At 44.5% G+C, this 27697-nt stretch overlaps 5 protein-coding genes across 11 annotated transcripts; 2 read left to right on the forward strand and 3 right to left on the reverse strand.

Moving 5' to 3' along the window:
- Positions 1-614: 614 nt before the first annotated feature.
- On the reverse strand, positions 615-5694 carry LOC115247270 (cytochrome P450 2J6-like). 4 transcript variants are annotated; one of them, XM_029828452.1, is made up of 10 exons: positions 4217-4277; positions 3820-3893; positions 2517-2682; positions 2277-2429; positions 2038-2198; positions 1763-1939; positions 1537-1675; positions 1227-1414; positions 1002-1143; positions 615-919 (listed from the first exon to the last, which is right to left on the reverse strand). In XM_029828452.1, exons 2-10 carry the CDS (start codon positions 3853-3855, stop codon positions 744-746), a joined length of 1338 nt encoding a protein of 445 aa, XP_029684312.1. In that variant the 5' UTR covers positions 3856-3893; positions 4217-4277; the 3' UTR covers positions 615-743. The 4 variants fall into 4 exon arrangements, with proteins under 4 accessions (XP_029684312.1, XP_029684313.1, XP_029684311.1 ...); XM_029828453.1 differs by lacking the exons at positions 3820-3893; positions 4217-4277 and adding an exon at positions 5684-5694; XM_029828451.1 differs by having other exon boundaries at positions 3820-4247.
- A 397-nt stretch (positions 5695-6091) lies between these two features.
- Positions 6092-9304, reverse strand: LOC101072727 (cytochrome P450 2J6-like). The gene is made up of 9 exons (XM_029828450.1): positions 8917-9304; positions 8477-8642; positions 8245-8397; positions 8006-8166; positions 7733-7909; positions 7507-7645; positions 6947-7134; positions 6721-6862; positions 6092-6638 (listed from the first exon to the last, which is right to left on the reverse strand). The coding sequence occupies exons 1-9, from the start codon at positions 9106-9108 to the stop codon at positions 6457-6459; spliced, it is 1500 nt and encodes a 499-aa protein (XP_029684310.1). The 5' UTR covers positions 9109-9304; the 3' UTR covers positions 6092-6456.
- Positions 9305-11398: 2094 nt separating this feature from the next.
- LOC105416218 (cytochrome P450 2J2-like) lies at positions 11399-14730 on the reverse strand. 2 transcript variants are annotated; one of them, XM_029828456.1, is made up of 10 exons: positions 14593-14730; positions 13908-14001; positions 13631-13793; positions 13326-13475; positions 13082-13242; positions 12822-12998; positions 12334-12475; positions 12067-12254; positions 11836-11977; positions 11399-11732 (listed from the first exon to the last, which is right to left on the reverse strand). In XM_029828456.1, exons 2-10 carry the CDS (start codon positions 13959-13961, stop codon positions 11557-11559), a joined length of 1353 nt encoding a protein of 450 aa, XP_029684316.1. In that variant the 5' UTR covers positions 13962-14001; positions 14593-14730; the 3' UTR covers positions 11399-11556. The 2 variants fall into 2 exon arrangements, with proteins under 2 accessions (XP_029684316.1, XP_029684315.1); XM_029828455.1 differs by lacking the exon at positions 14593-14730 and having other exon boundaries at positions 13908-14306.
- On the forward strand, positions 14631-19515 carry LOC101075700 (cytochrome P450 2J1-like). The gene is made up of 9 exons (XM_003974024.3): positions 14631-14985; positions 15377-15539; positions 15622-15771; positions 16425-16585; positions 17070-17246; positions 17327-17465; positions 18078-18265; positions 18687-18828; positions 18956-19515. The coding sequence occupies exons 1-9, from the start codon at positions 14785-14787 to the stop codon at positions 19129-19131; spliced, it is 1497 nt and encodes a 498-aa protein (XP_003974073.2). The 5' UTR covers positions 14631-14784; the 3' UTR covers positions 19132-19515.
- A 585-nt stretch (positions 19516-20100) lies between these two features.
- il23r (interleukin 23 receptor) lies at positions 20101-27567 on the forward strand. Of its 3 annotated transcripts, none has more exons than XR_003886309.1 (16): positions 20101-21360; positions 21448-21577; positions 21697-21869; positions 21948-22071; positions 22146-22306; positions 22390-22526; positions 22602-22803; positions 22884-22966; positions 23050-23245; positions 23339-23530; positions 24169-24267; positions 24349-24504; positions 25915-26055; positions 26143-26233; positions 26332-26577; positions 26795-26851. XR_003886309.1 is itself a non-coding variant. In XM_011614722.2 (16 exons), the coding sequence occupies exons 1-16, from the start codon at positions 21300-21302 to the stop codon at positions 27458-27460; spliced, it is 2703 nt and encodes a 900-aa protein (XP_011613024.1). In that variant the 5' UTR covers positions 20101-21299; the 3' UTR covers positions 27461-27567. The 3 variants fall into 3 exon arrangements, 2 of the variants coding, with proteins under 2 accessions (XP_011613024.1, XP_011613025.1); XM_011614722.2 differs by having other exon boundaries at positions 26487-26577; positions 26795-27567; XM_011614723.2 differs by lacking the exons at positions 20101-21360; positions 21448-21577 and having other exon boundaries at positions 21729-21869; positions 21948-22063; positions 26487-26577; positions 26795-27567.
- The last annotated feature ends 130 nt before the right edge of the window (positions 27568-27697 follow it).

The following is a 27697-nucleotide window of genomic DNA, read 5'->3' on the forward strand; positions in this document are numbered from 1 at the left end:
AGAGTCCAAAAGAGCAGATTAAACCTGTTGTATCGTAATATCGTAATTATTAGATCACACGTTCATTTACTCGAGGTATAAATGTCAAAGACAGATATTTTACTGTGACAAAGGCCCAGACATCTCTGCAACCTGCTGCAATCTGCTGATGTCAGTGCGACTTAAGAAGAGGAGTTCGCGGAAGTGGTCATGAAGATTTATGACCTTTTGGGGCAGACACTGACCCCACTGTTGGCCTGCCTGTCCTCAGCAATCTTGGAGCGGAGCCCCCTACCTCGATTACAAGGTGTCCTCACGGAGCTGAAACTGTGTTTCAAGGAATATTTAATGAATGTAGTTCAGACAATCAGTTTCACGAGGAGAGACGGACGCATTTTATGGAAGCCCCGACTGGAGTGCTTTTTGGTGTACATTACACTGCCGACACATTTTGTAGTTTAATGTTTTAGTTTAAATTTAACAGCAGGACACTTAACGCACTTTAACACACAAAAGCTGGCACGATCGCGACGACCCAGGACTTGTGTTTTGTTGTGCACCATCTCACTTGGACACATTTGTTTGTATTCAGGGAAAAGAAAAAGACAGAAAAAAGATGACAGATCCACTAAATTTGTGGGACTGAAGTATATTTTATTCAAAGGGAGAAATACAGTTTTTAGTGGGGGGAATATATCACACAACAGCAACAGATTAAGATCAGGAAGTCGTAGCTCGGGCTTCTGCCACCAGCTCAGCACAGCTCAGCGTGGTCTGGCGAGAATCTCGAAGGGGTGTGGAACACGTGTAGTTCCAGTGATTCCCTCCGTGTTCAGTTCTGCACCACCGGGAACAAAGAAAGTGAAATTCTGGAATAAACTGACGAAAAACAGGAATAACTCCATCTTGGCGAGACCTTCCCCAAGACACACACGCTTCCCTGGAGTAAAAAAAATATTTGTAATTAGAAAAAAAAAAAAAAAAAGTTCAGGTGAAATCATTTTTTGACGGAGTTGTTTTACCAGCTGAGAACGGGAGGAGAGCTTCTCGCTTCTTAAACTTTCCCTCAGCATCCAGGAAGTGTCCTGGGTTGAATTTGTCAGGAGTCTCCCATTCATTCTTATCGAACAGCACAGAGGTCAGGATGGGCATCAAGGACGTCCCCTAAACAGCAAAAAACAACCTTTCATTCCTTAGAATTTCAGGAAATTATGATGTTAAAATTGCTAAATTTCCACGTCCTAAACCTTTGGTATGAAGTAACCACCCAGGGTCGTGTCCTTGGCAGCCATTCTGGGTCCATTGAGTGGAACGATGTTCCCCATCCTCTGGATCTCGTGGATGACAGCATCCGTGTAGGGCAGGTTGGGTCTGTCCGCCATAGTGGGCTGGCGGTTCTGTCCGATCACTTGGTCTATCTCAGCCTGAACTTTCCCTAGACACAAACCAGGAGTTTGACAATTGCTTTACACCAGCGTGGTAAATAAAAAGTGTAGCTAGCACGATTGTAGCATGCTAGTTTGTATGGAGAAAAAAAAAGCGTAGCCCAGCACCCACCCTGGATGTCAGGGTTGTTGATGAGGTAAACCAGGGCCCACAGCAGTGTCGTGGCGGTCGTCTCAGTTCCGGCGATGAACAGATCCAAAGAACACATAGCCAGGTTGGTCTCAGTGAAGCCCAGATTAGTGTCTTTGTTCTGTTCCAAAACACAGAGAGGACCCATCAGAGAACATCACATTGACAGTCCACAGGTGTGAGGCAGTGTGTATAGATGCTCACATACTTTCTCCATCTCAATGATGAAAGCATCGATGTAGTCTCTGGGATTGTTGTGGTCCAAATCCTTCTTATGGTTCTGTATCTCCTCATTCATGAAGTCTTTGAGATGGTTAAAATGGCTAAAGACTTTATTGTGAGGACCTGGCAGGTGCTTCATCACCGAAGGAAACGCTTCATACAACTGAAACGGTCAACAAATGCAAACAGTTCATCTTAGTTACTGAAGACAACTTCGGTATCTCTCTAAATGATTGATAGACTTCAGCATTACAGACTTACCAAACCCCAAAAAGAACCCTCCAGCACAAGAACTTCAGAGAGATATTTCAGCAACATCTGGAATTTGTGATCACTGTACTCAAACCGTTTCCCCATCACCAACTGGCAGATGATGTTGGACACGGTGTTGTTAAAGAGTCTGGCTGGGTTGAAGGGTTTACCTAGAGGAGTGGGGACCACTGGTTAGACACTCGGTAAGAGAGCTGTAGTAGCAGATCAGTGGTGATCATGTGTGTCACCTCCATGACTCCTCATCTCCTCCAGGAGGTGTTGGGCCTCCTCACAGATACTCTGCTCCAAGATATTTTTACCCAAACCGAAGTTTCTTAGGGTGGACAAGGCAAAGCGCCGCTGTCTCTTCCACACTTCACCATTGCTTTGGAACAGACCATCTGCACACAAAGAGAAGAACAAAGAAAAAAATTGCTTTCCTTTATGTGCACAAATATAAAGAAGAAAGACAAAAGAGATGCACAGACCTGTCTGTCCTCCATACACCCTAGCGGAAATTGGATCATATGGTCTGTCAACAAAGTTATCAGCTTGTGTCACAATGGCCTCCTTCACCATCTTGTGGCCAGACACGCAAACCATCTTGTCACCACCAAGGCGAAAGCTGAACACATTCCCATGGACATCAGCCAGCTGGGGACGACAGAAGAAGACACAATGAAGAAACAAAACACACCTCTGAGTGGAGATGCGCAAACCCTCTGACATTTGGAGGAAAGCCCAGTAAGTTCAAATACATGCAAACACATTATTTGCATATGCAGTATGATGCATCTGTCGGTTCTTTTTCCTATTTCTGTCCTTTCCTTCTCCTTTACAGTATGTGTCTTCATATCAGCTTGGTCCTGCTTAAGGTTTCTTCCTGTTCAAAGGGAGATTTTCACCGTGGCTGCTTTCGGGGTCAAACAGCTGCTGTACAAATAAAGACTTGGGTTGAAGTATTTCTGTTTAACTTTTCTGGCAGATTCGACCAGATAGATTTCCTTGAGTCTTCTAGATTGGCCACTTGCTTCAAGGTAGGCGTCATCTAGTGTGGTGCGCAGTGAGGCTGTTGCAACATCAACAAGAGTCGAACCCTTCAGGTCTGGGATACAAAAATACAAGACAGCCTATAGCTAACAAAGGAGTATGTCCCTTAAATCAATCCAAGCACCTAAGAGACTCCAGCCTCCATAACCTTGTGTCCTGCATGCTAAAAGGTTCGCAGTTGTTTTACTATGATAAATTTGAAGATAAAATGTGCACTGGAGGTGACCTCTCCAAGATCTGGCCACCATTCTCTGTTCTGAAGATGCTAAAACCTACCTGATAATTATTATCTTACACTGTCCCCAGCATGTTTCACAGAAACACTCATTTGGTAAGCCGCGATGATTTAGCTGATAAACTGATGGTTTTCATGTTACAACTCAGGTCACATCTGCATTATTTAGTTGTTCGGTCCTGCTATTTAACAGTAAGCAAAATATCATTATTGGATATGTTCTGTTATGCCAAAGTCCTTGAACCCTCCTGCTACAGATCCACATTCCCAATTCAGTCAGACAACTCTGGATTAAACCAAAGATTTTGCTGTGCAAAATGATTTGCAAAACTAGCAGAGCATGAATTTAGCTACGTCGCAGCAGGTTTGACGTCAGGTTCTGTCTCATGTCTTCATTCTCTAATAATAGGCTTCCTAAACATTACAAAGAAGGAATACCAGATAAAACGAGAAGATATGTTAAAACCAAAAGTAGAAGAAGATCCAACTCTTCACTTCTAGGTTACCTTGTTGAAGTACAAGTGTAGATTTTTGCTGTCCATAGTGAAGAAATTCCCCACGATGGGAAATGCAAACGGTCCTGGGGGGAAATTGGGAGGATCCCTATTTTTCAGATAGTTGGCAAATAAAATCAAGACAAAGAAAAATAGGAGCAGACTTGTAAAGTCCCAACTGAGAACACTGTAAAGCCACATGACTGGACAGGTAAAAAGGAAGTATGAGCTTGTTGCAGCAGCCTGTGCTTAGTCCACCTGGTTGGACCCTTGAGTTGATTCCTGTCCCTTCACACACACAACGTTCGTACAAAGGTGCTGCTGAACGGGCTCTTACATAACGGCCACCTATGACCGTGTGTGTGTGTGTGTGTGCGTGTATATATATATATAAGAACACAATATATACCAGCGCTCAGTTTTGCTGCTGCATGTTTCTTCTTGTGAATGAAAATTGTGCAAGTGGTACATTTTTGATCTCCTCTATGTCTCTGTCTCACCACCAGAACCAGCCTGTCCAGCTCGGGTTACTATGACTTAAATCGTTTGTATGACCCCATTAACTTATTTTGATTTGCACAAATATTAGTTTTTGACTTGTTTTTTCTTGGTGATCACCCAATGTCCCGTCCTTGCTCAGCTTTCTTTGGACTTTTGATCTTTTTGTCATTACCTGGAACGTAAGACGTTTTTACGAAAATTTCATTGTTCATTCTATACTGTTTAATATGACATTTGGGTCTTCCCAGACAAATGCAGAACTCTCACAGAGATTAACTGGCAATGAGTGCTGGAGGAGACAGTCACTGCCCTCTAGTCCAGCATGTGACTCTTCCCAGGATGTGGCGTGACCTCTGTGTCTTCACAATTTACGATGCGCCAACGTTTAACAATTTAAGTTATTATCAAAATATATGTAGGAAATGTTTTTAGGGATATTTTCCACATCTCATCCAAGAGGCTTCTTTAGTTCTGAACTAACTTCAGTGAACTTCAGTGAACTAACTGGTTGGAATTCCAGAGGTTTATGTACTGAATGCTATCGTTGGTAGTCATTAAAGGAGTGTGGACCTCCCAGTCTTTGTGTGCTGTTGGGTGTGACTTATTATGAAACTTTCTAGGGAAGGGTTCATGGACTGGTGTCAAAAGCCTCCTCCATGGAATCCCAGGGAGGAGGATTTCGAGACCGCGCCCACCACAGTTCCTGAACACAACACCTGTCTAAACGACTACAGACCAGTGGCACTTACCCCAATCACTTACTCTTTTGAGAAACTGGTTCTAAAGCACAGTTAGTTGAACCTGCCTGTTAACCTTTACCCGCTCCAGTAGCCTACAGAGCACAGCGCCCTGGAGAGGATTGCCACATACTGTTCACACACCCAGACCAGCGGGGGTCGTATGTGAGGATATCTTTCATTGAATGCTCATCATCGTTCCCAGCAGGCTGGTTACCAAACTGCTTGACTTGGGTCTCAGTAGAACTCTGCATATGTTGATTAAAGACTTCAGACATCTTATGGACAACAATGAAGAACAATATAGAGAGGAAATAGATGGTCTGACAGATTGTTGCACGAACAATAACCTCACAGTAAACATGAGGAAGACCATGGAAGTCATTCTTGACCATCAAGGTACAAGAAGGGCACTTACATCAGTGAAGCTCCTACGTGGTCACGCCTCTGCTCTTGTAAAAAGAAAAATCCAACAATGGACTTTTACCTTTGTTCCATCTAGAGTTTTCTGACATACTGCTCAACATCCTGACACATGGACAGCACAGAGGCCAGAAGAACTTCAATAAAGATCACTGGACCCAGCCTGCCCTTACTGGAAGACATCATCAGGACACAATGCCCACCCCTGTCATTACCTGTTCAGTTCTCCCGAGCACAAAACTGTTTTACCACAGAACCATAACCAAACTGAACAATATCAGATGATCACTAAATGCATGAAATGCAACAGTTTGGACAACTTGTGCAATACTGTCCTTACAGTGCTATTTTTATGTATTTTTTAGTCGTTTTTTTTTTTTTTTTTTACTATAATGTGAATGATTGTGTGCATTCATGTGTATTTGTTTGCACAACGATCTATCTATCTGTCTGTCCCTCCGCCCACTGGCCGGCCAGCCAGGTGTCCGACAGACAGACAGACAGACAGACAGACAGACAGACAGACAGACAGACAGACAGACAGACAGACAGAGTTAAACTGGAAGTATTATTGACTTTTAGAAAAAAGATGGCTTTACTGCACATAATAATTAAAAACTCAATTGACTTGAACTTTATTTATTTGGCTTCTGTTACGATCATACAGTCTCTATAGATGATGTGCAGGAACCAGAAGCCCCCTCTTCCCAAACAAGCAACAGTGACAGTGACCCTATATATAGACTCATATGGGGGAACCTCCTGCAGCTGGTCAGCCAGGTAAAGGAGGAGAGGAGATGATAGAGGGAACAAAAAAGGGGAGAAAGAACAGATACAGTACATTCAACTGAAGATGTTGAACCAAAGCTAAACCAAGACATGTAGTTTGGCAGAATACTGGCTACTATGAAAGGCTACAAAAATATATGTATTCAAAACTGAAAAATCATTGCAGCATTTAAATTTTACTCATGCTTATTTCCAAACTCTAAAACGAGCGTGGTCTGGTGTGAATCTCGAAGGGGTGTGGAACACGTGTGATTCCCGTGATTCCCTCCGTGCTCAGTTCTGCACCACCAGAAACAGAGTAGGAGAACTTCTGGAATAAACTGACGAAAAACAGGAATAACTCCATCTTGACGAGACCTTCCCCAAGACACACACGCTTCCCTGGGAAAATCATTTGTAATTAGAAAAAAAAATAAAAGCAGAAAAGTTCAGGTGAAATCAGTTTTGGACAGAGTTGTTTTACCAGCTGAGAATGGGAGGAAAGCTTCTCGCTTCTTAAACTTTCCCTCAGCATCCAAGAAGTGTCCTGGGTTGAATTTGTCAGGAGTCTCCCATTCATTCTTATCGAACAGCACAGAGGTCAGGATGGGCAACAGGGACGTCCCCTAAACAGCAAAAAACAACCTTTCATTCCTTAGAATTTCAGGATATTATGATGATAAAATTGGTTAAATTTCCATGTCCTAAACCTTTGGTATGAAGTAACCACCCAGGGTCGTGTCCTTGACAGCCATTCTGGATGCATTGAGTGGAACGATGTTCCCCATCCTCTGGATCTCGTGGATGACAGCATCCGTGTAGGGCAGGTTGGGTCTGTCCGCCATAGTGGGCTGGCGGGTCTGTCCGATCACTTGGTCTATCTCAGCCTGGACTTTCTCTAGAAAAACAAAACAATGAATGTGCAGTAGTTTTTTCAGTGCTTTAGGGTGAACGGTTGATTCTATGCTCTAATGAGAGATAAGTTATAAGATAAAAATATAGGATCACTTGGGGCTGCAGATCCCAAAAACAGCATCTGGAATCTCTGTCCATAAATGTGCAGAGTACTGCTCAGGATCCTTGAGCTCCCAGGCATCATTTGTTCTGGAGCTAAGCTAATTATCAATGCAGACCAACTGAAATAATGAAAAGATAAATTAAAACTTTGGGTATCCTGATAAAGCAGGAATAAGATAACTTGGTCCTCAAATGTTGGTAACTTGTAGGTCTTTTTTTGTGTCTTTACAACAAAGCATAGCCCAGCACCCACCCTGGATGTCAGGGTTGTTGATGAGGTAAACCAGGGCCCACAGCAGTGTCGTGGCGGTCGTCTGAGTTCCAGCCAGGAACAGATCCAAAGAACACAGAACCAGGTTGGTCTCAGTGAAGCCCAGATTAGTGTCTTTGTTCTGTTCCAAAACACAGAGAGGACCCATCAGAGAACATCACATTGACAGTCCAAAGGTGTGAGGCAGTGTGTATAGATGCTCACATACTTTATCCATCTCAATGATGAAAGCATCGATGTAGTCTCTGGGATTGTTGTGGTTCAAATTCTTCTTATGGTTCTGTATCTCCTCATTCATGAAGTCTTTGAGATGGTTATAATGGCTAAAGACTTTATTGTGAGGACCTGGCAGGTGCTTCATCACCGAAGGAAATGCCTGATACAACTGAAACAGTCAACAAATGCAAACAGTCCATCTGAGTTACACTTCCACCATCGCAGCATTTCTCTAAACGATTAATTGGTTTCCAGACAGACTGACCTGACCCCAAAAAGAACCCTCCAGCACAAGAAGTTCAGAGAGATATTTCAGCAACATCTGGAATTTGTGATCACTGTACTCAAACCGTTTCCCCATCACCAACTGGCAGATGATGTTGGACACGGCTCTGGTGAAGAGGCTGGCTGGGTCGAAGGGTTTACCTAGAGGAGTGGGGACCACTGGTTAGACACTCGGTAAGAGAGCTGCAGTAGCAGATCAGTGGTGATCATGTGTGTCACCTCCATGACTCCTCATCTCCTCCAGGAGGTGTTGGGCCTCCTCACAGATACTCTGCTCCAAGATATTTTTACCCAAACCGAAGTTTCTTAGGGTGGACAAGGCAAAGTGCCGCTGTCTCTTCCACACTTCACCATTGTTTTGGAACAGACCATCTGTAAAACAGACATGTTGCTAATTTCAGCTCAACAGATTTGGACATGTGTAGATTAGAATACTGAGACGTTTGCACACCTCTCTGTCCCATGTAAATTCGATCACCAAATGCATTAAATGGCCTGTCAACAAAGTTGTCAGCTTGAGTCACGATGGCCTCCTTCACCATCTTGTAGCCACATGCAAACACAATTTTGCCACTGCCCAGGCGAATGCTGAACAACTTCCCATAGAGCTCAGCCATCTGTAGGAAACAGGTGAATCAACAGAGGTGAAATAGCAACAAAAGGAAGGATAAGAGGAAGGAAGCTCAGAGCTGTCCACATCAACATGGAGGCTGGTGTAAAAGCCACCAGGGGGCTCTGCATCACCACTGCAAGGGCGCAAGTTTTGGGTTTGTGAAACACTCATCTGGAGATGCACCGTCACAAAACTATCAAGGAACAACGGAATCTTGAGAAGATTCATTAGCAGAGCAACAAGATCTTACAACCCACAGGTGGAGTCTGTCAGATTACCTGAATGAAATAATTGTGCGGATGTTTAGAGTCCACGCTGAAGAAACTCCCCACAAAAGGAAGAGACATCGGTCCTGGAGGAAAATTTGGAGGATTCTTATACCTGAAATAGTCTCCTATGAGGAGCAAAACAGAGATAAAAAGAAGCAGAGCCCTGATGTCAAAATCTAGCAAAAGCTGGAGAGGCCACATTGTTGAGGTGGTTCCGAGACAACAGCAGCAAGGATGGCGGAGCCTTAAACAATTCCCTTTTCTGAGGTACACATGTTTTTATACCTGCATTTTGACTCAACCTGACAGTACAAAGGTGCCCACAAATAAACATTGTTGCATAACCAACATCACGCACATCTGTGAAAAACCTGTTTAAGGGAAATATAGAATTTTAAAGGAGAAGTTCATTCCAGCAATTTCTCTTTGTGAAAGTGTTTCAGCTGAACATGATGTTCCGACAGGAAACACTGTCAAAACTCCTCCTTCTCCTGTGCTTTAACGGTCAAAGGAATCAAACAATTATGGGAAAATTAATACTAGAAAGAAAAGCTGAAGTTGTGTTGAACCGTGAGAAAATGGAAACATGAGTTTAGTTTTTGTTCTAACAGCTGAGAAATACAATGTTGTTGTGAGGTTGTGCAGGTTCAACAGAGTTCAAGCGCAACCTTTTGGTCAAGTCAACTTTATTCTATTGATGTTTGCACAGCATTACAAATGATAAGAAATGTCAGCCATTGCACAATGTCTAATAGATAGCTTCTAAAGCTTTCATCTACCCCAGCTTGTCACGCATATTAAGGAACACAAAGGTTGTTCGGGTTTCTTGCTCTGTCTTACACTTTGTCCTGTGTTTATATACCGTAATATAGACAAAAAATATGAAAACAGAGTGAAAAAGACAAGAAACAGCTTCTCTCTTAGGTGTTCTGTCGAATTTAGTCTGTAGTTCATTGAAATAATAATAAAAATTCCAATTAAAACAATTGTTTGTAACTGTCTCACCTTCCCTGTCAGGTTGTCATTTAACCCTCGTTGATACTTGGCTGAACTCAGTCGTGTGACTATGCCCTCAACTCAGTGGGACTGAGGCGCTTTTTATTTGGAGACTGCAGTCTGGAGCATTATCAGAGCAGTTATGTGTTTATTTTATTTTAAATTCAGCCTCCAACGGAACAAAGCAAAAGGTTCAAGTCAGGAAGTTGCAACTTTTAGCTTTGTGGGTTTAAAAATGCACCAGTGAGACGTTGCACAGGTCAGCCTGGCTGGGCCTTGATGTTGACTGGGGAAGAACACGAGTAGTTCCGTCTCTTCCATGTGGTGGAGGAATAAGCTGCTGGAGAGCTGAGGAAAATGTCTGCTTGGCCTTCCTGTTGGCTCACAGACTGTCTGAGTGGGTCTCCCCACTGTTGTGCGGGTGTGAGACCCTCTGCTTCACCCCCCCTGAACGTTCACACACACCACAGACCGCACTAAAGTGTACGTGTGCATGAGTGTGTGAACTGTCACCATGATTGGGTTTGTCATGTTTTTGTGTCCTTTGAAACAGGCTTTTATTTCTGATGTGTCCTTTCTTTTGTTTTGAAGTTTATGGTCCGTTAAATACTTGTGTTTTGTGTGTGTGTGTGTGTGTATGTGTGTGTTTTGAGTGTGTTTCTGATGCTTTTATTCTAAATTTAAGTTGTTTTGTACCTTAATTGGGAACTTTTTGGAAATCTCAAGCGTAGGGTCTCTGGTGTGCACTAGCATTCATCTGAAATAACTGAATAAAAATATTCACACACACACACACACACACTCTGAAAAAAATTTGGAGTGTTCTTATTCCTCAAATAGTCTTATTTGGGAAGCAAAAGAAGAAAAACAGGAACAAAGATGTCTAAATCCAAGAAATTGTTGAGGTGGATCCTTGACAAAAGTGAGGATGTCTGAGCATTCAACACTTCTCCTCTGTGTTTTGATAGCATTGTTTTGACCCAGTCTGACAGATAGTTGCATGGAAAAAGCAATGGTTCACGTAAAATAAATTCCTTGTTTTGTGCTAGTAATACTTGGAGTTTCCACCCTGCTCCAGAGTTTTATTGTTTCAGGTCAGCTGAATGAAGCCATTATGAAATATTCGTCAAGGGGAGGAGATTAAAAAGAAAAGATGAAATTTTGATAAAACTGTGGAAAAGTGTTAAGAAAAAGTAAACCTGATTTTACTTTATGTTTTTTCTAACAGCTGAGTTCAGTGTTATTGTGCAGGTTCAACAGAGTTCCTGCGCAACCTTTTGGTCGAGTCAACTTCATCCCATTTATATCTGTCAATGATTACAAATGATAAGAAATGTCAGTCATTGTACAATGATAGATGGCTTTAATGCCCTGTTCATCTACCCCATATCTATCATCTGGAAACTGGTGTCCTGTGCTCCTCTGCTGGGAGCTTCACAACTTTATAAAGTCAATGTGTGTGTTTGAGTGTGTGTGCATTGTAATAAAAGTCACATTAGGTTCAAAGGAAATGTATTTATTGTTACTCATTATATAACAGTTTATAAGTGTCAGGGGTTTTGTGGGAGGAGGTCAGCTTCTTTGATTTAGCGCAGTTGTAAAAGGCATTGCCACAGATTTCAAGACCCCGAGACAGGCGAGGGGGCAGGAAGCCTAACGAGGTGCCACTATCATTCTGAATGGCTGTGGAGAGTAGGTGAAGCCCAGGATACCCTCCAGGCTGGGCATTTGTCCAGGAACAGGAGAGAGATTGAAATGCTGCAGGATGGAGGTGAAGAAAAGGAAGAGCTCCATTTTGGCCAAGTTTTCCCCGATGCACACGCGCTTACCTGCAGGAAAGCGGCAGCGATTAGATCTCTTGCTAATGTCACTTCCTGCCGCATGATCGTACTTCACATGTTGAGAAGGAAAGGGGGAACAAATGAAGCAAACCTGCAGAAAATGGAATGAAGGCATCTCTTTTGCGGAATCGACCCTCTGAGTCCAAGAAATGATTGGGGTTGAAAACATCAGGAGTCTCCCACTCGTTCTTGTCGAACAGCACAGATGACAGCATGGTGGTAATTGCTAAACCCTGGGGGGGGGGGGGGGAGAGAATAAACTCTTTTATATACAATGTTTGTGCACTGGATCCCAGGATAAAAGAGCAGGCGAGTCCTTCACCTTGGGTATGAAGTATCCTCCCACTGTTGTGTCTTTTGTAGCCATTTTAGGGAATCCGGCCGGAACGACGTTAGCAAACCTCTGGATCTCGTGGATGACGGCATCAGTGTAAGGCATGTTAGGTCTGTCCGCCATGGCAGGCTGACGGGACTGTCCGATCACCCGGTCAATCTCCTCCTGGACTTTCTCTGAGTGGTGAAGCGCAGTCATAAGTACGTCCGGACCAAGCATGCATGTACAACAGGCTATTATTGCCAAGACACCAACCCTGCACGTCTGGGTAATTCAGGATGAAGACCAGGCCCCAGCGTAAAGTGGTGGCAGCTGATTCCGTTCCAGCCTCAATCAGGTCCAGGATGCAGATCAGCAGGGTTTCGACATTGAAGCCACCCTGTGGATCCTGCTTCATCTGTGGCACACAGAGCACATTGAGCGACACTTTTTACCACCTGTAGCCCCCCCACAAATTCTTTATTCACTGACGCTACTCCACAGTGTGTTTCAAAGGGAGTGACTGTAAACACGGGTGATGGATGATGTTGGCTTTGAACTGGAGCTCCACTCCCCTGTGACCTCGTGTCCACACAACCTTCTCTAAATTGTCATTGATGAGGTAAGATCAGTTAAGTTAAGACGTTTTGGGAGTCAAATTTTAATGACCCTATTTTTTTACATAAAAATTGCAAAGGACTGTTAAAAGCATCTCGCTCCTGTGACTTGGTTTAATGTGGCGTCCACAGATTCCGCCATCTCACCTTTTCCATCTCCGACAGGTACGTATCAACATAGTCCCGGGGGTCTTCGGGGTTCCATTCCTCCATGTGCTTGTCTACTTCTTTTTTCAGGAAATCTGTGATTTTGCCGTAGTTGGCATGGACGGTCTGGTGAGGTCCCGGCAGGTGTTTCATCAAGGACGGGAAGCTGTCGTACAGCTATCGGTGTGGCAATCACTCAAATTAGTTACAGTTGCTGTTTGTGCTCACAACACCACCTCCGTCCATATAGTCGTGGTTACCTGGGTCCGGGCAGAGCCAGCTAGCACAACAGCTTCATTGTCTAACTCCAGAATCCTGCGGAAAGATGCATCGCTGTATTCAAAGCGATGCCCAAAGACCAAAGCGCTGATAATGTTACCCACTGCATTGGTTATGGTGTTCTGGGGGTCAAACGGCTTTCCTTTTAAGAGAGACAACCATCTATTTAATTATGAAATATTTTGCATGTGTTGCATTGCAATTACAGATCAAGAGCCTACTTGCCTTGTTCATCTTTGAAAGCTTCACACATGAACTTGCTTTCCATTTGAATGTGGTTTTCCAGTAATTTCTGGCCCTCTCCAAAGTAACGCAGGTGTGTGTGGGCAAATTTTCTCTGTTTTTTCCACATGTAGCCATTGCTCAGTGCTATGCCTGTGTGAATATTCAAACATTATCTTTAAAGGGTCGAAGTGATCCAAGCTTCAGTTGTCTCTTTTGCAGAGATAGACTTAACAAAATTTCCATACAGACTTCATGGCATAAAAAGCTGCAGAGCTGGTAACAGGTTAATTCTCTCTCAAACCCACCAATTCCCTTGAAGACAACATGGAAGAGCGGGACGACAGGTCGATCCTCAAAGGAATCCAGCTGGCTCACCAGAGCTTCTTTGACCATCTTGTATCCATTGATGAACACCGTCCTCGTGTTGCCCCGCCTCAGACTGAACACTGGACCATACTTCTGGGACAACTGCACAGTAAACTTGTATTAGCCCAACAGCCTGTTTTCGTGCTGCGGTTCTGCATTGTTTTTTTCTTTTTAATGTTGTTCCCTGATTGTCCGCTCTCTGTCGAATCACCTCACCTTCTCAATTGTTCTGAAGTCGACTCCAGTGAAGATGTTTCCCACGAACGGCATAGCCCAGGGACCGGGAGGAAAGTTGTGAGGCGTCCAGTTTCTGATCACATCAGTTATAAGTAACACCAGAAAAATCAACAAAACCCAACTACTAAAGTCCATATATGCAAAGATCTTCTGTAAAATCATGGTAAAGACTCTTGTTGCTCTGCACAATTGCTCACTGAAGGAAACAGGAGTAGGTTGAGTCTTGCATGTAGGAGAAAAGTGCAAGAGCTGAATTTAAAATTACAGAACTGGGGGGAAGGTTGTTGTTGCGTAACATTGAACAAGGGCCTCTGACAGGAAGCAATGTCCGGAGTCTGAACTCTCACATTCTTCTGTACTGCATGTTAACATGTGCATGTGAGGCCCACTGATGGGCTGCTACCCTCCCCCAACCCCACAAGGACCTTATGTACAACAATGACCCAATCACTGACACATAACAAGAACCAACCCACACACCAGTACAATATGCAGATTTTTATTCTTCCTGTAAAAAATCTTTAGAAATCTTAAAATGTGCGATATTCTCATTTTTAAGGTCCATAAAAGTCTGTTTTTGCATCAAGTTAAAATTTAACTGCCCATTTAAAGAATCTTAAACAAATACGACATGCAAATTTTTTAAGATCATTTTTTAACGTACACGCTTGCGCTGGGTTCAAAGGACGTGGTGCTTTTATGCTGAAGGTTAGTGCCAGGAGATCGTCCTCAAGCATAAGTACACCTGCTCTCAGCCTGAGTGATCTTTGTGCTGTTGGGAAAGTGGAGCTAGTGTCACAGAACAACTCAGGAGGGACGCAATTATACACACGACATCTTCGGAAATAGGATCAGAATGGAGGCGATACTCAGCACCCTCGGCTTGGAATGGATGGACGGCAGGACCATCCTAATTTTTCTCTTGGTTTTTGTCTTGTTGGCCGATTACATAAAGAACAGAGTGCCATCAAACTTTCCGCCCGGGCCGTGGCCCCTTCCCTTGATCGGTGATCTTCATCGCATCAACCCCTCCAGACTTCACTTACAATTCGCAGAGGTAAGCGGAGAAGGACATATATGGAAATAGTTTAGAGAACAGTTTGTTTAATGTGGGGAAGAGTTCAGCTTCCCTCACCTGTAAAGTGCAAAAATTCGATTTAGTGTTTTTTGTTTACAGATGATATTTACTGTCAGTGGCACCTGAACCTTGGCTAAAGTTGTTGCCGTTGCTTGTTTGGATTTAGTTCAACTCATTTGTTGTAAAATCAACCAAATCCGCTTTTCTTTGACAGTATTTTACTTGATTTAATGCTGATGACGATACCTTGTACCACCCAAGTGGCTAAAGGTGAAATGTAAATGTTGTCTTCAGCATTTCAGTTGTTGGAGGCAGCCCGTGGTGATGTGGGGATACCTGCTGTTCCCTCTTTGAGACTTTTTGCTTCCAGTTTGCAGGAAAGTACGGAAACATTTTCAGCCTTCGTCTTTTCGGTGGGAGAGTCGTTGTTCTGAACGGCTACAAAACTGTGAGAGAGGCACTGGTGGAAAAGGGAGAAAACTTCGTAGATCGTCCCCTCATTCCACTGTTTGAAGCATTTGCTGGGAATAGAGGTGCTGTTTTTGGTCTTAATCTGACTGGGTGGCAGGCGAGATGCTGTTTTAACTCACAGTGCTTTTTGTTCCTTTCTTAAAGGGTTGGTGATATCTAATGGCAATCCTTGGAAACACCAGAGGAGATTCGCTCTTCACACACTCAGGAACTTTGGAATTGGGAAGAAGAGCCTGGAGCCATCCATCCAGCAGGAGTGCCACTACCTGGCTGAGGCTTTTGCGCAGCACAAAGGCACCAAGCATCTCATTTCTCAACAAACATTCATCCATCCACCCACACCGTAGCTGCTTTTGTTCATGAACAAATCAGAACCCTAACATTCAGGATCCGTAGTGGCTGGATCTTTTATCCACAAAAAGGAAAACAATCTTTGTTATCCTGTAGCCTTTGTACAGGATAATAAAAGTTCATGACGCCTCTGTCAACCAGCAGACTGGATGACGTTGTCCTGGTTCCATTGACAGTTAGTCTTTATACAGGGAGCTGAAGTGAGCGTAGATCAAACATAGTTTCAGAAACAAAGACTCAGAAGAGAAAGAGTCTTAGTGCATGTTTGAAGAATAGTATTTGTACATTGGGCCAATGGAATCACATCACTCTCCTGATTTGCTGCTCTCACTTGTCATAAAACCTTTGTGAACGCCGGCCTCATACCTATGCCTCCCTATATGAGCATGGTCCTGGTCAGGGTTTTGTTCCTGTTCAAGGGGAGTTTTTCCTTGCCACTCTCAGAGACAATTATGATAGTAGCAGACACTATATAAAGAAATGTGATTTGAAACAAACTTGAATTTAACTGCATAGTCACAGGGAGTGCGCAGGCATGAGATCCAGTGGCAGAGACATTTGTTGAATGACATATTTTTTTCCACCCTCTTTTGTAGGGGAGCCTTTTTATGCCAAGGCACTGATTCATAACGCCGTGTCCAATATCATCTGCTGCCTGGTGTTTGGGGAACGCTTTGAGTACAGTGACAAGCAGTACCATGCTATACTTAAAAGTTTTGACAGAATCATACAGTTGCAAGGACATTTTATTGTGCAGGTGAGACCATTATTAAAAGTACACTTCATTGAGTTTTTTATCTAAATTATTATGAATCAAGAAATCAGTGGAAGGGCAACCTGCAAAACAGCTTACATAATCACGGTCCGTCATAAGCCTGGTTGCTCAGGAGGGACCTTGATGTCTCCTGTCGGCAGAAGGTCAATGAATCTGTCCAAGGTCCAAACTGTCCAGGGGTTCTCAATACAGAATTTACTGTAAAATGGGGGGGGGGGGGGGGGGGGGGGGTGATCCTCCCGTTCCTGCGAGGCCCAAAAGACAGACGGGCTTTTGACCTGCCAGCCAGAACACTGCTTTCGTAAAGGAAACCAGGTGAAAGCTGGTGTCTACCTGGAAGGACAGAAACACTGGTTAGAATGTGGGTCTTGTAGGACTGATCAGCAATGCTAAAAAGTGACTTGACAACAGGTTATGGGTTCTACAGCAAGTGTTCTGATGTGATCCTGGATCTGTCTTCATGCAGGTTTATAACACATTTCCCTGGTTGTTGAAGTGGCTGCCTGGAACACACCAGACAATATTCTCTGAGATTAAAACAGTGATTAACTTTGTGGACTTGAAGATCCAGGAACACAAAAGGAATTTTGACCCTTCCTCACTGAGAGATTACATTGACTGCTTCCTTGCAGAGATGGGAGAGGTGAGGATTTGAATGTGTCTTTTGATGCATGCCCTAAGGAACTATGACAACTGATGACTGAAATGTTTGGTTTTTCACAGAAAGAAGATGTAGAGTCTGGTTTTGATATGAAAAACTTATCCGTTTGCACGATGGATTTGTTTGGCGCTGGAACTGAAACAACCACAACGACCCTACAGTGGGGACTGCTGTATATGATCTACTACCCTCACATACAAGGTGTGCACGGGTGTACCCAAATATGTGGCGCCAAACATAAAAATATCACTTAGAGCTAGTTTCTCACATTTAGCTAAATGAGACAGCTCGTTTCCGCACATTAAGCCTAATATGCAAAGTCTAAAATTAATGTGAAATGTAAATCTGAACATATAAATGATAAATGTAAACATTAGCGACAATTCCAAATATTGTATAAATATAAATGTTAAGTGTAAATGTTGCCCAGTTGTGAACGAGGCTGTGGAGCTTTTGTTTTACACTCCGCAAGACATTTAACATTTATAGTTATATAGAATATTTATATTTACTTTTAGACTTCCTCACTTTAACATAAATGTGAGGAAATAATTCGTCTCATTTAGCTAAATGTGGAAGAGACGTTTTTACATTACATTACATACATACATACATACATACATACATACATACATACATACATACATACATACATGCATACATACATACATACATACATACATACATACATACATACATACATACATACATGCATACATACATACATACACACACACTTACATACATACATAGCGCTGGTTGCTATTTGTCACAGCAAACGTGATAATGTTCCCCTTCCTCTATCCTGTGCAGAGAAAGTCTACGCTGAGATCAGTGCTGTTATTGGTTCGTCCAGAGAGCCCTCCATCACCGACAGGGACAATATGCCTTACACCAACGCTGTCATCCACGAAATGCAGAGAATGGCCAACATCATTCCTCTGAATGTGGTCCACATGGCCAGCAGTGACACCACGATCGGCAATTACACAATACCAAAGGTAAATAGAGCTGCAAAAAGATTAGCAATGCAAGATATCATCATAGGGCGGGAACCTTTTACCTCATTGTCTGTGAAGGTCATTGTAGTTGAATTATAGCAACTTTTACCTCATTGTTGATATGATGAGGTGCTCTAAGGCCAGGTGCACCTCACTGACTCCCAACAAGGAAGTAGTGGAAGCATGGAAGTTAAATCACTTCAACACACAATGTGAATTGGTGGCAGTGATGAGATCCACTGCTTGTAAACCACCAAACAGGCTTTGAAAGAAGAAAAGCATGTCTACACACTCATCCCTACAGGCCAATGAAGCATTTACAATTGTGCACTGCTGTGCGTTTGAACAGTCAAAATTGAATGTGCTTTTTGTTTTTTGGTATCGAGTCATGTTGACCTTCCCATTAACGCTATTTCCTCAGGGAACCATAATCATGCCCACACTGAACTCGGTTCTGCATGATGAATCCATGTGGGAGACTCCACATTCCTTCAACCCCCAGCATTTTCTGGACCAAGACGGTAAATTCCGGAAAAGAGAGGCCTTCCTCCCATTTTCTGCAGGTAAGCCAACAACTAAATATTTCAACAAAAAATACAGTTTCAAATGCAACATTCATTCTGATTTTTAGCCGAGAAAAAGGTTAAAACTCTCCAAGCCTCTCATGTCGTTGTTTAACTTTAACCTCAGGAAAGCGCGTGTGTCTTGGGGAGCAGCTGGCCAGGATGGAGCTGTTCCTCTTCTTCACCTCCCTCCTTCAGAGGTTTTCTTTCTCCATGGCTGACGGAGAGCAGCCCAGTCTGGACTTCCAGTTAGGAGGCGCACGCTTCCCCAAGCCCTACCGCCTGCGTGCCATACTGCGTTAAACAGTGCATGTAACCACAGCAAAATTCACAACCAGTTCACTAGAATCACTAGAATTACCTGCCCAGCGATGGGTCTTTTCTGATTGGGAGCAAAACAATCTCTTTGAATCAACAATCCATAGTCAAGAGACATTTCCAGATTTTCATTCTGATCAAAAGGACAAAGTTGCGTTTGTTGCATTGGTTTTGTCTGTTTGTTTTTGGCGTATCTAGACTGTAAAGCGTCATTTGTTTGCTTGAAATACAAGACAGTCCTCCCATAGGAGGGACAAAAAGGTGTTATGTAACACATGAGTGAAGGAAGATGTATTTCAGCGTTGGAGTCAAACAGGCTGCGGCTGCTTGTGAGTCTAAATAAAGTTTAACTAAGCTCCCTACATTGAACTCATACGTGTATGAGCAGCTCTGTCATGCAACAACAGGAAGGGTCAAAATACCTTCATCCAAGCTTGACTGAGTAGACGAGGAGAAACCATCTCACAGGAACAGGGGAGATTAAATCAGCCACGAGGAATCTATCGTGGGTTTGGTTCTCTTGCTTTTTGACTAATATGATATCTGGCAATTATGATATGTTAATATCTATTCTTTTTCTGGTAACTGTGTTGGAGAATGTACAACAACAAAAGACAAACACACCCACCAGTGTATGACTTGGTCTGGCCCATTTTTATCACATTTCCTTTGTGTGTTGCCCCAGTTGAAAAACATTCGTCACAAATATTTTTCCAGGCATTAAGATCCAAGCAAATGTTTTTCCAGAATTCTGTTCAATTGGCTCTGGTGATTTGTGAGGAAACATGAACCAAATGGTGAAACTGTAGATTAGAAAATAAAAGAGAGAGAGAGAAAAAAATCAATTTGTCACTGTCAGAATTGTCTGTGAGGCAGAAGTCAAATCATAAAAGCGGCACCTGACTTTGACACACCCTCCCTGTACCACACAAGCTTTAGTTTATCAGCAAGGTCTCTGAGAGATATGATGGGGGGGCAGCTCTCTGGCCCTGCCTGGTGTAGACAGACCATCGTAGAGCACATTCAGACTTCAAGGATGCTAAAAACCCATAAGGGATATTAAAACATGAGAAGAGCAAGCAGGCCCTGAAGGACCCCGCAACCATCCCGGAAAGGTGCATGGTGGGGGGGCAGAACACGGCCCGTCGAGGGCTGTGGGCCCAAAGACCCGAGAAAAGGTGGGGTCATATTTGGGGTCCATAACTGTCCCTGTCCTTGTACCCAGAAGTGTTCCACTTGTCCAAAACTTGTCATAGGAGACTCAGATCAGTCTAAAATTGCCCTCACCAACAATTTTTTACCCCCCACAACTATAAAAGGCATTACAGAGGATTAAAAGTCTAAAATTGGATTTATTATAGATTATTATTGGATTCATATCAGATTTATAAGCACATAACCTGTTTTGGAGTTCTTATCTGTACAAAATGTAAGATTTTCCGTCCGTTGAACAATGACAGACTCATTCGTGTATAAACTCCTTTTTGAGCAAGAACATCAAGCTTTGAACCTTCATCTCTGAGGTTTCTTCTTTTGAGCACATACGCACTTGACTCCTGGGTTTCCCCGTGACAACGTCTGAAGTTAGAAATGGGGAAAAAAAGAGAAAGATCTGAGAGTCGCACCAAATCGCACCACCAGACGACCAAGAGAACCTGCGTCCACCTGCAAATTCTGAGAGTTACATTCAGAAACACGATCAGCATCTTTTAGATTTCAAACTCCAAAGCTGAGTGTCTTTAGGCTGCTTCTGATAACAGTGACATTTAAAGTGAACAGAAACGCTTAAGTGGGCCAGCGTCATGACGGCAATCATCCGAGTTTAACCAGAAATACCACCAAACTAGGTCACTAACCTCTTTAAGGTGTTTCATGTGTACAAGACTGATCACTCAAGGCAGATCTGTATCAGACGTCAGAGGAAGCTCATACGCTCAAGTCTGCCTGATCTCAGAGCTCGATTAGACAACACGGCAAAGACATAAAATTCTTCTGAGCTGTATCTGATTTGCAGGAACTTTAAGAACGGAGGAGGAAGACGTGCGTTATCAGCTGTGACAGCCAGGCTGTTCTCGACGACACATGTTTGAAAGGATTTGGGAAAGACGTGGATCGGGTGTGTGGCTGAGGGTGTTTGAAGAGATCAGGCAAGGATGAACCTCCTCTTCTCTGGGTGGAGATGCAGTATTCTGCTCCTCATTCTTTCCATCCTTCGTGAGTACTATTTCAGCTCTTTCTGCATTCAGTTGGAGGCTTGAAGTGGAAATGAGGACTTTCTTCATCTCCCTTTTTTCCGGCCAGAATGTCCTCTGCTGCTCATTGGCTGCTTCAAATTGAACTGCTGCGGCTACCTGACGGTAGAACCAGCTCCACTTGTCCTGCTGGGCTCCAACCTGACCATTTACTGTCACAGGGAAAACTGTTCACATTGGTAAGAAGGAAGAAAGTTGACTCATTTATCCATCGCACGCCCCTAACCAGGACCCCTGAGCGTGAGGTCTCACCTCTGCTCCAGACGTCCTCAGACGTTCACCAATGCTTTTCTTCCAGGAAAAATATATATATGGTAGTAAATGAAAAGCAGTGCACAGTGGAGAAAATCAACTCCACCACTGTGAGCTACAGTTTGGTCAACATCCAGACGGCATTGACTACGGTGATCTGCAGGACATGGAATCCTTCGGGGAAAACTTTGGTCTGCGGACTGGACCTGAAGGCTGGCCGTACGTGCACTCACCTCTCGACCTTCACGTTGGCGTCACGTTTCTTTTCATCGTGCTCTCTGTGCTCGCTTCCTCAAGTTCCGCCCGATAAACCGCAAAATGTCAGGTGCGAAACGTGGAGGAGTGCGCCATTTCTGGAGTGCACGTGGGAACGAGGGCGGGAAACGCACCTCAACACCATCTACAACATTTCGGTCAGCAGGTGTGGCGTTGTTGTCGGTGCTGTTGCCATGTTACACCGCGCCTGTTCTCATCCCGCTGGACCTCTGTTGTCAGGGAAAACGGGACCCAAATAATACTGACCCACGTCAATGGAAGCGCAAAGGTACCGCGATCAGCGATCGATGAGGATGGCAAATACCAGGTGAACGTCATGGCCCACAACCATTTTGGATCGTCCCAGTCTGATCCAGTTTACCTCTGTTTGGAGGATATGGGTAAGTCGGGTAAATTCCCAGCCCAAGAAGCTTCTGCGGCTCATCGTTGTCATGGGTTAATCTGTTTTTTTAAACTCCCACAGTGATACCAGAGGCTCCTCGCATCGTGCAAATAACCTTTGAGAGTACCACTCTGGCGGCTCTACTGCAGTGGAACACCACTGAATCCTCACGGTACCTCAAATCCTACATCAGGCTTCGCACGGGCAATGGCAGCTGGGTAAAACTGAGCTTTCACGAAGGTCCTGACATGGAAGCGAACGGGGGATCTGATCTAAAGCCGTCGTGTTTTCAGGAAGCCCGTGAGGCGACGGAGATCCGCGAGGGTCTGGTGCGTGTGCTGGGTCTGGCACCCCTGACCGAATACACGTTCCAGATGAGAACGTGTCATCTGAGAAGGACGCTCAATCCCAGCTGCACAAACAGCACTGCCAACAGTCAAAAGTCCTTCTGCAGCCGATGGAGCCTTTCGGCGGAGGCGAGGAGCCCTGGAAAAGGCAAGCTAGCAGCGCTGATGCCAATGTGACTGTGACGTGAGAGTTTGAGACCATTCATAAACCCAAGAGCTTATCTTTAGGTCCATCTCAGCAGCTACAAGTGTGGAGGATCTTAAGAAACCTGGGGGCAGATAAGGGGCAGAATGTGACAGTTATGTGGAAGGTAATGTGTCATAACCCTGTAAATGAAACCAGATCGTGGTAATCATTCATGTCATGATTGTAATAACGGATGGACTTCTACAGCCTCCACCTCCTGAAGATTTCAGCGGAGAAGTGCAATTTTACAAGATCTCTGCAGAGAACATGGAGGAAAGGAACTACTCTGCTGTTCTGAGACAGTGCACGTTTCAGGTCCCAGCTGGGCTCCAGGCCGTAAGCGTCAGCGCCGCCACCCTGTATGGAACATCGCCACCTGCAAATGTGTCGCTCAGACGTTCAGGTGCACGAATATGAACAATGAGACACCAAATATCAAACAGTACCTGCTGAAGCAGGAGGAGAACTTCAGCACGTTTTCTCATGGTCTGTTTAGGGGTATCTGGGACGCTGTTGAGGGAGGTTCTTCCTGCTGACAACGGCAGTGCTCTGTTGGTTTCCTGGCTGTGGCTGAGGGAGGAAACTGGGGGTGAACTGCTGCACTTTGTGTTAGAATGGGCAGGTTTGGCTGTGACGGAGCCCCAGTGGAAAAGGCTGGCTAACGATCAAAACAACACCTCCATCACAGGTACAGATCATTGACCCAGTTGTCAGCTATGTCAGCCTGATGTCGCCATAATTAACAGCTTTTTATTTTATTTTATTCCTGGCAGTCACAGCAACGCAGCCCCCAGGTAGTTCCTAGCTAGAGACTCTGAGTCTGACAGCCACGTTTTATTTATATATTTGATTGATTTGATTGACAGTTTCAGTGTATGCAGATTAGATTCACTGGAGTTAAGAAGCTTATAACTTGCCCAACTGATCCCTGACATCAAATTGCCAATCTGGATTGATTGGAACTGTGAAGATTAATTCAAAATGTATTTGCACTGACAATTAGATCAGTATTTTTATCATATGGTATTAAACTAATTTCTCAGTTATTTAAGAATTTGAACTAGAAACAAAATAGTGACTTTTTCCCTCCTTCATTAGTGAAATGATAAGGTTACCAATTCTGAAAGGTTTGGTGAATTGAAACATTTAAGCTTGACAAATTCAGAAAACTCTAGAAATCAGGAAGTGGCGCAGTGCAGAGGGACACTGACCTCTTTTGGCCACATTCTGAATTACACATTGTCGATAATTGACAGTATTCTAAATTATTCTCCCAGAGGTGGATGGTTGAGAACTCTGCTGGAGGTCTAATGAGACTGATTTCAGGTCTGAGTGCAGGCGTGAGGTACAAGGTTTCGCTCTACGCTGTGACCAGTGCTGGCGTCAGCGAGCCGTCATCCAAACAGGTTTACTCCAGAGAGCAGAGTAAGAGGCACACACACCCTCCAACCATAATGCTTCATATTTTAAAAAGCCCCTCACACTCTGTCCGATTATGTGAATTAGAGCCGGTGTCCGGTCCCAGTCTGTCAGTGCTGCGGCGGGAGCCTGAGAGGATCCTGGTCCAGTGGGACAGTCTGCCTGTAGACCAGCAGAGGGGCTTCATCACAGCCTACAGCATCTACCTGCAGACCCTGGACTTCAGCAGCACTGAGTACAAAGGTGAGGGGAGGGCTCAGAGGTTCCATTTATATACAACTAAAATCCACAGTAAATTATTGAGATGAGAATCATTTTAATGTTTCATCTTGCATTTATCAGTTCACCATCCCCCCTTTTCTACAATAGCACTTTTACAATTCATCAGTAGTTGCAGGGCAGCAAAACCCTCCCTGGGGGGCACAATGACAATAATTATGCCTCTAATTTCTTCAAGCGAGTTAACATTGTTGGGCTGAGACCTGCCAGACAACTGCAGAGGATAACTATTTTCTCTTCAAGTGAAATTACTCTTTGGTTTCATCTGAGGTGTGTAAACTGTAAGCGTTTCCTGTTTTAGTAGCTGTGTGCCTACGCACGTGTGTGTGTGAGGGTGTCTGTGTGTGTCTGTGTGTGTCTGTGGGTGGTCAGATGTTCATGTGTGGGGAAATCATGTATGCGGTAGTGCACATGGGCTGTTTTTAACATGCTTTTACCTCATGGAAAACGCACCGCCAGCGTTTCACTGACAGTCCCCTCCCACAAGCCTTTATTGCATCAGCAGGGTTTTTCACCTCACCCTCCCTGTAAGGTAGTGACTTTGATCCCCTCAACTCAAGGTGGTGGACAGTTTCTATCATTTTTTCGGGCTATAAATTGTGCAGAAATGGTCACATTGTCCACGAAGCCTGTCTACAACTGGCATTTCCAAGGCTTTCCACCATTGTTTCAACGGTGAATGGCTGACTTTTCTAGAAACATCTCTGACCACCAACAGGAAGCATGTGGCTGCTACGCTCTCAGCCTGCCAACCCTTCAGTCTGTCCACTTCCTTTACTACAACTGCTTAAGAGCTGTGTGCCCTGGGATTAAGCTTTGCTTTTCATTTTGCCTGAAAAAAACCACCTGGAGACTCTATGAAATTACTTTCTGGTTGCAGTTACATTAGATGTACCTCAAGTGTTGGGGGGGGGGGGGGGGGGCTCCACTGATGTTATAATACAGGTGTGGTGTCTTGTGTTCTTCTACTGTTTTTGTATTCTAAAAAAGAGCGTTTTTGGAGATATTCCTGGCTAAATAACTGCTGCAAACTGACTGAAAAAGAAAGAAAAGCAGGTTCTCCTTTTCTCCTCTGCTATTTGTGGCACTTGCATTGCAAATTGCAACCATGGTTTCCTCTTCAGAAACACATCAGCACGTCAGGGAGGCCATGTTGGTTCTCCTCCGGGCTGGAGTTGTTCTTTGTATCCTTTCTGCTCGGTGCTGGATGTTGTTGCTCCACCTGCACGGTTGGAATGTGTAAAAGACCTTTTTTAATGACTACAATTGTACTATCTGCTTAGTAAAAGAAAATATATTGAGGAAGGAGGGTATCTTTTTAAGCTGAAGACGCTGGTTTCTCCAGTCTCTAAATGTAACACTTGTCCTCCTCAGTGACGGTGAATGGCTCTGGGCCTGGACAGAAGTGGCTGGACTGTCCTGAAGGAACCCTGGTCCTGCAGGCCACTGCGTCCACCTCAGCGGGGGAGGGACTTCGGGGGATCCAGATCTACCATCCAGCCGTCCTGCCTGCGGGTCCGTCCCCTCACACGTGAACGGCCTGTAAAACCTGTCTCGCGAAGAATAAACATTTGCACCGTCTCGCCTTCTTGTCCCCTCTAGATTTGTCTCCGTTGATCGTGACCGCTTTAATCGTCGTCGTCTTCGTGGCCATGATCATCAACCTGATGTGCATCGGTTGTGTGAAGGAGAGGTAACGGTTTGATGATGTCGCACACGCGCATGGGATGTCGAATAGGCAGGTTTTATTTCCCTCGCAACCGGGATCACAATCAGCGGTTCATTTCACAGAAGATCAGGCCGCAGCAGCAGCAGCAAAGCCACAGGATCCTCTGAGTTTCTGACATGAACAGAAAGCTGCAGAAGCTGCACGATAACTTCTGCACGTCACCACTGCGCCTCACAGTGAGCGGGAATTCAAGGGCCCTTTATGCTTCAATCCGCAGGATCAAAAAGAAATGTTTGTCCTGGAGACCTGCCTGTTTGGACGAGCCGTTACCAAGACCAGGCAACAGTGTGGCCATCAGGCTTCTCAAGGTAATCAAATCAAGGCGTCAACGACCAGGTCCGGTCACCACGCGAATCCCTTTTCTGTCCTGGAAAAAAGAATCAAAAGAATCACTTCTGCGAATAAAAACAGCGTCTTCCAATGTCCAAAAAGAACAACATTGATTTATTCATCCGTTTCTTGGGGGTTTCGGATGTAGCGTCTCTCAGAGGGTAACTGTCTTTACGTTTCTTTGTTCGTTTTCAGCTGGATGGAAATGAACCCACCTTATCGTCTCCCTTCCTCGACCCTCCACTGTCCCCCATCAGTCTCATCTCTCAGGAGGACATATACCCCAGCGTCCCTGCTGATGGACCGAAGGCTGGATCGGGACCCCTCCCAGCTGAGAGCCCGTTGCTGACCCAGGATCCTGAGACAGCGGCTCACACCAGCGTTCTGGGCCATGACGTCAGCTACAAACCCCAGCTTGCTTTGGTGGCGCCTCAAGAGTCTGAGGTGGAAAGTGAAGAGGAGCAGTGGGGAATGCCAGCCAGCCTGGAGGACGGGAGGGAGGGATGCTGGGAGGGACCTGGGGGATTAGTGGGTGATCTTTTCCCCAGTGCAGTTGCGGATTCTCCCTCAGTGACTCTCTGCTTTGTTGGTGGTACTTTGTTGCTTCAGGCTCCTCAGAGGAACCTGCTTCAGCCTGAATTCTCTGTGGGACAGAGGGCATCAGAGGACGAGGAGGACGTGAAGTCCTCCGCTCTGGAGTTACCGCAGTGTGAAATAATGGACTACACGGCGAGAGACCCTGATTTACCTCCGAATAAGCCAGGAACAGCAATGTATGATGGGTATTTTCCTCAAGTGGCTCCTGCCTGCAGCTCTGTCTGTGAGAGCACAATGGATTCTCCATACAACCTAAAGTGTTAAAAAAAAACATGCTGGAGATGATCCTCTACTCTAATCCTCACATTCTCTAAACTACGTGGGACAGGACATTGTAGATGTCCCCTGGACTAAGCAGTCTCACCCGGTCCTCTGCCAGGAGGGTAGAAGTTCCACGGCTGCTAATGTTGTCACCCATTTTAGGACTTAGCGTTGCATCAGAGTCTCCAGACTTTTGTCCTCAACTTAAATGTCATCGACTTCTGTAAATGTGACAGAGAG

This window comes from Takifugu rubripes, chromosome 20, assembly GCF_901000725.2.
Source record: "Takifugu rubripes chromosome 20, fTakRub1.2, whole genome shotgun sequence".
NCBI lineage: Eukaryota > Metazoa > Chordata > Actinopteri > Tetraodontiformes > Tetraodontidae > Takifugu > Takifugu rubripes.

Excerpts from the sequence above, each read along its gene's own strand:
- il23r (XM_011614722.2), top strand. The coding sequence starts at position 21,300 with ATGAACCTCCTCTTCTCTGGGTGGAGATGCAGTATTCTGCTCCTCATT. Across the intron at positions 21,361-21,447 it reads CCTCATTCTTTCCATCCTTC|AATGTCCTCTGCTGCTCATT; the intron begins GTGAGTACTATT and ends TTTTCCGGCCAG. Across the intron at positions 26,056-26,142 it reads TCCAGCCGTCCTGCCTGCGG|ATTTGTCTCCGTTGATCGTG; the intron begins GTCCGTCCCCTC and ends TGTCCCCTCTAG.
- LOC101072727 (XM_029828450.1), bottom strand. The coding sequence starts at position 9,108 with ATGTGGCCTCTCCAGCTTTTGCTAGATTTTGACATCAGGGCTCTGCTT. Across the intron at positions 8,643-8,916 it reads CGCACAATTATTTCATTCAG|ATGGCTGAGCTCTATGGGAA; the intron begins GTAATCTGACAG and ends TGTTTCCTACAG. Across the intron at positions 7,646-7,732 it reads TCATCATTGAGATGGATAAA|AACAAAGACACTAATCTGGG; the intron begins GTATGTGAGCAT and ends GTTTTGGAACAG.
- LOC105416218 (XM_029828455.1), bottom strand. The coding sequence starts at position 14,090 with ATGATTTTACAGAAGATCTTTGCATATATGGACTTTAGTAGTTGGGTT. Across the intron at positions 13,476-13,630 it reads TGTTGTCTTCAAGGGAATTG|GCATAGCACTGAGCAATGGC; the intron begins GTGGGTTTGAGA and ends ATATTCACACAG. Across the intron at positions 12,999-13,081 it reads CTGGCTCTGCCCGGACCCAG|CTGTACGACAGCTTCCCGTC; the intron begins GTAACCACGACT and ends CCACACCGATAG.
- LOC115247270 (XM_029828451.1), bottom strand. The coding sequence starts at position 4,008 with ATGTGGCTTTACAGTGTTCTCAGTTGGGACTTTACAAGTCTGCTCCTA. Across the intron at positions 1,940-2,037 it reads AGGGTTCTTTTTGGGGTTTG|TTGTATGAAGCGTTTCCTTC; the intron begins GTAAGTCTGTAA and ends TGACCGTTTCAG. Across the intron at positions 1,415-1,536 it reads CAACAACCCTGACATCCAGG|GGAAAGTTCAGGCTGAGATA; the intron begins GTGGGTGCTGGG and ends GTTTGTGTCTAG.
- LOC101075700 (XM_003974024.3), top strand. The coding sequence starts at position 14,785 with ATGGAGGCGATACTCAGCACCCTCGGCTTGGAATGGATGGACGGCAGG. Across the intron at positions 15,540-15,621 it reads AGCATTTGCTGGGAATAGAG|GGTTGGTGATATCTAATGGC; the intron begins GTGCTGTTTTTG and ends CCTTTCTTAAAG. Across the intron at positions 18,829-18,955 it reads CTTCCTCCCATTTTCTGCAG|GAAAGCGCGTGTGTCTTGGG; the intron begins GTAAGCCAACAA and ends CTTTAACCTCAG.